General features: G+C 54.7%; 1 protein-coding gene across 1 annotated transcript; it reads left to right on the top strand.

The window, feature by feature from the left end:
• The first annotated feature begins 776 nt into the window (after window positions 1–776).
• On the top strand, window positions 777–1,575 carry LOC139831714 (uncharacterized). Its single transcript, XM_071821034.1, has 2 exons — window positions 777–1,116; window positions 1,532–1,575. The coding sequence occupies exons 1-2, from the start codon at window positions 777–779 to the stop codon at window positions 1,573–1,575; spliced, it is 384 nt and encodes a 127-aa protein (XP_071677135.1).
• Window positions 1,576–1,860: the final 285 nt, after the last annotated feature.

Here is a 1,860-nt window from a genome sequence, read left to right on the forward strand (position 1 = left end):
GCGATTGGTCGGAAGATCAGGAGCCTTGACGCGTGATCATCCTGTAGCGCTCCACTGCTCCTAGAGCATCTTCACCGGCGGCCCCGATAGCATTTTGGGGGCCGGCAGCGAAAATGGCTCGTACCGGTGCGCCTCAAACGACGCCGGTCAATTTTGGAGCCCAATAGAATCGCTGGCAACTTCGTGCCGGACCCTTCGCCAAGGGCGCGAATCGGGCACGCCGGTAGCTCGCGGCACGTCTGAAAACGAGTGTGGGCTTCGCTTGGCAGCCAGACACACCGTTTTCCCACCTCCTACACACGCCCGAGCCGACTCCCACCCCTCTAGATCGCCATTGTCGCCGCCGTGCCCACCCTGCTTGCAATAGACACCGCCTACTGTCTAGGAACCGCCGTCCATCGACACGGCCGCCACCCCCTCGACCGGCGGCCGCTGTTTTGCCCGGAACAGAGCTCGCCGCCACCGCGATAGTATCGCCCCGCCCGCAAGGTGTTCGTCCGATTGCCGTGATGGACAGCGATGACGAGATGATGGTGCAGCTGTTCACGGAGGAGCAGAACGCTCAGACTGTTCAGCGGCAACAGCAACAGCTGATTCTGACGAACATGCTGCGCGTTCGCCAGCCTTTCTTCATCGTGCCTCGGCGCGGCGGCTCAAAGCCAGGCAAGAGGAGGAACATCAACCGGCATCGTGAAGCCGGCGCAATGCTGCTTGACGCCGACTACTTCAACGACGACGCGACTCATTCGCCGAAGGAATTTCGGCGCCGGTTTAGGATGAACAAGGACCTGTTCTTGAAGATTGTCCACGGCGTCAGGGAGTACGACACGTACTTCATGGCCAAGAAAGATTGCACAGGTTTGTGGGGCTTCACCTCAATTCAGAAGTGCACTGCTACAATGCGTTGTCTTGCATACGGACATCCTCCAGATACAACCAATGACTACCTACGGATGGCAGAGTCGACTTGCACAGAGACTCTCTACAGGTTCTGCCGAGCCGTCATAGCGGTGTTTGGTAAAGACTATTTGAGAGCACCAAGAGCAGATGATACAGCTCGGATCCTGCAGAAGAATGCAACAAGAGGGTTTCCTGGCATGCTCGGAAGCATTGACTGTATGTATTGGGGCTGGAAGAATTGCCCTTTTGTTTGGCAGGGGATCTACAAGTGGCATACTTGTGAGTGCAGTGTCATTCTTGAGGCGGTGGCAGACCAGGAGCTTTGGATTTGGCATGCATTTTTTGGCATGGCAGGAACACACAATGATATCAATGTGCTGCAGCGCTCTCCGGTGTTTGCCAGGCTAGCTGAGGGACAAGCTCCTGCCGTGAACTTTGAGGTAAACTGCCACGCATACAACAAGGGGTACTATCTAGCTGATGGTATCTACTCGACGTATGCTACATTTGTGAAGACAATTCCCTCTCCATCAAACGAGATGGAAGCCTATTTTGCAACATGCCCGGAAGCAGCACGCAAGGATGTTGAGCGTGCTTTTGGGGTGCTTCAACAACGTTTCGCCATTGTCAGGTACCCTGCTCCCACCTGGTCTGAGACAAAGATGTGGGAGGTGATAAACGCCTGTGTGATCATCCATAACATGATCATTGAGAGCGAGCGCGACGCACTTGACATAGGCATCCCCAATGGGCCTGCCGAAGATGGTACCCGGGGTTCACTGAAGGCCCACGACTCGAAGTTTATGAAGCCCGTAAGCCCAGTTAAGAGATAGTTTGGAAAGATAGAGTTGTACTAGAAATAATGACTTGTAACTATTACGGGACGAACTCAAAGAGTCTCCCGGACTTTGTCACTTGTACATCACGAAACCCTCGCCTCCGCCTCCTATATAAGGGGGA

This window comes from Lolium perenne, chromosome 5 (genome assembly GCF_019359855.2).
Source record: "Lolium perenne isolate Kyuss_39 chromosome 5, Kyuss_2.0, whole genome shotgun sequence".
Taxonomy (NCBI): Eukaryota; Viridiplantae; Streptophyta; class Magnoliopsida; order Poales; family Poaceae; genus Lolium; species Lolium perenne.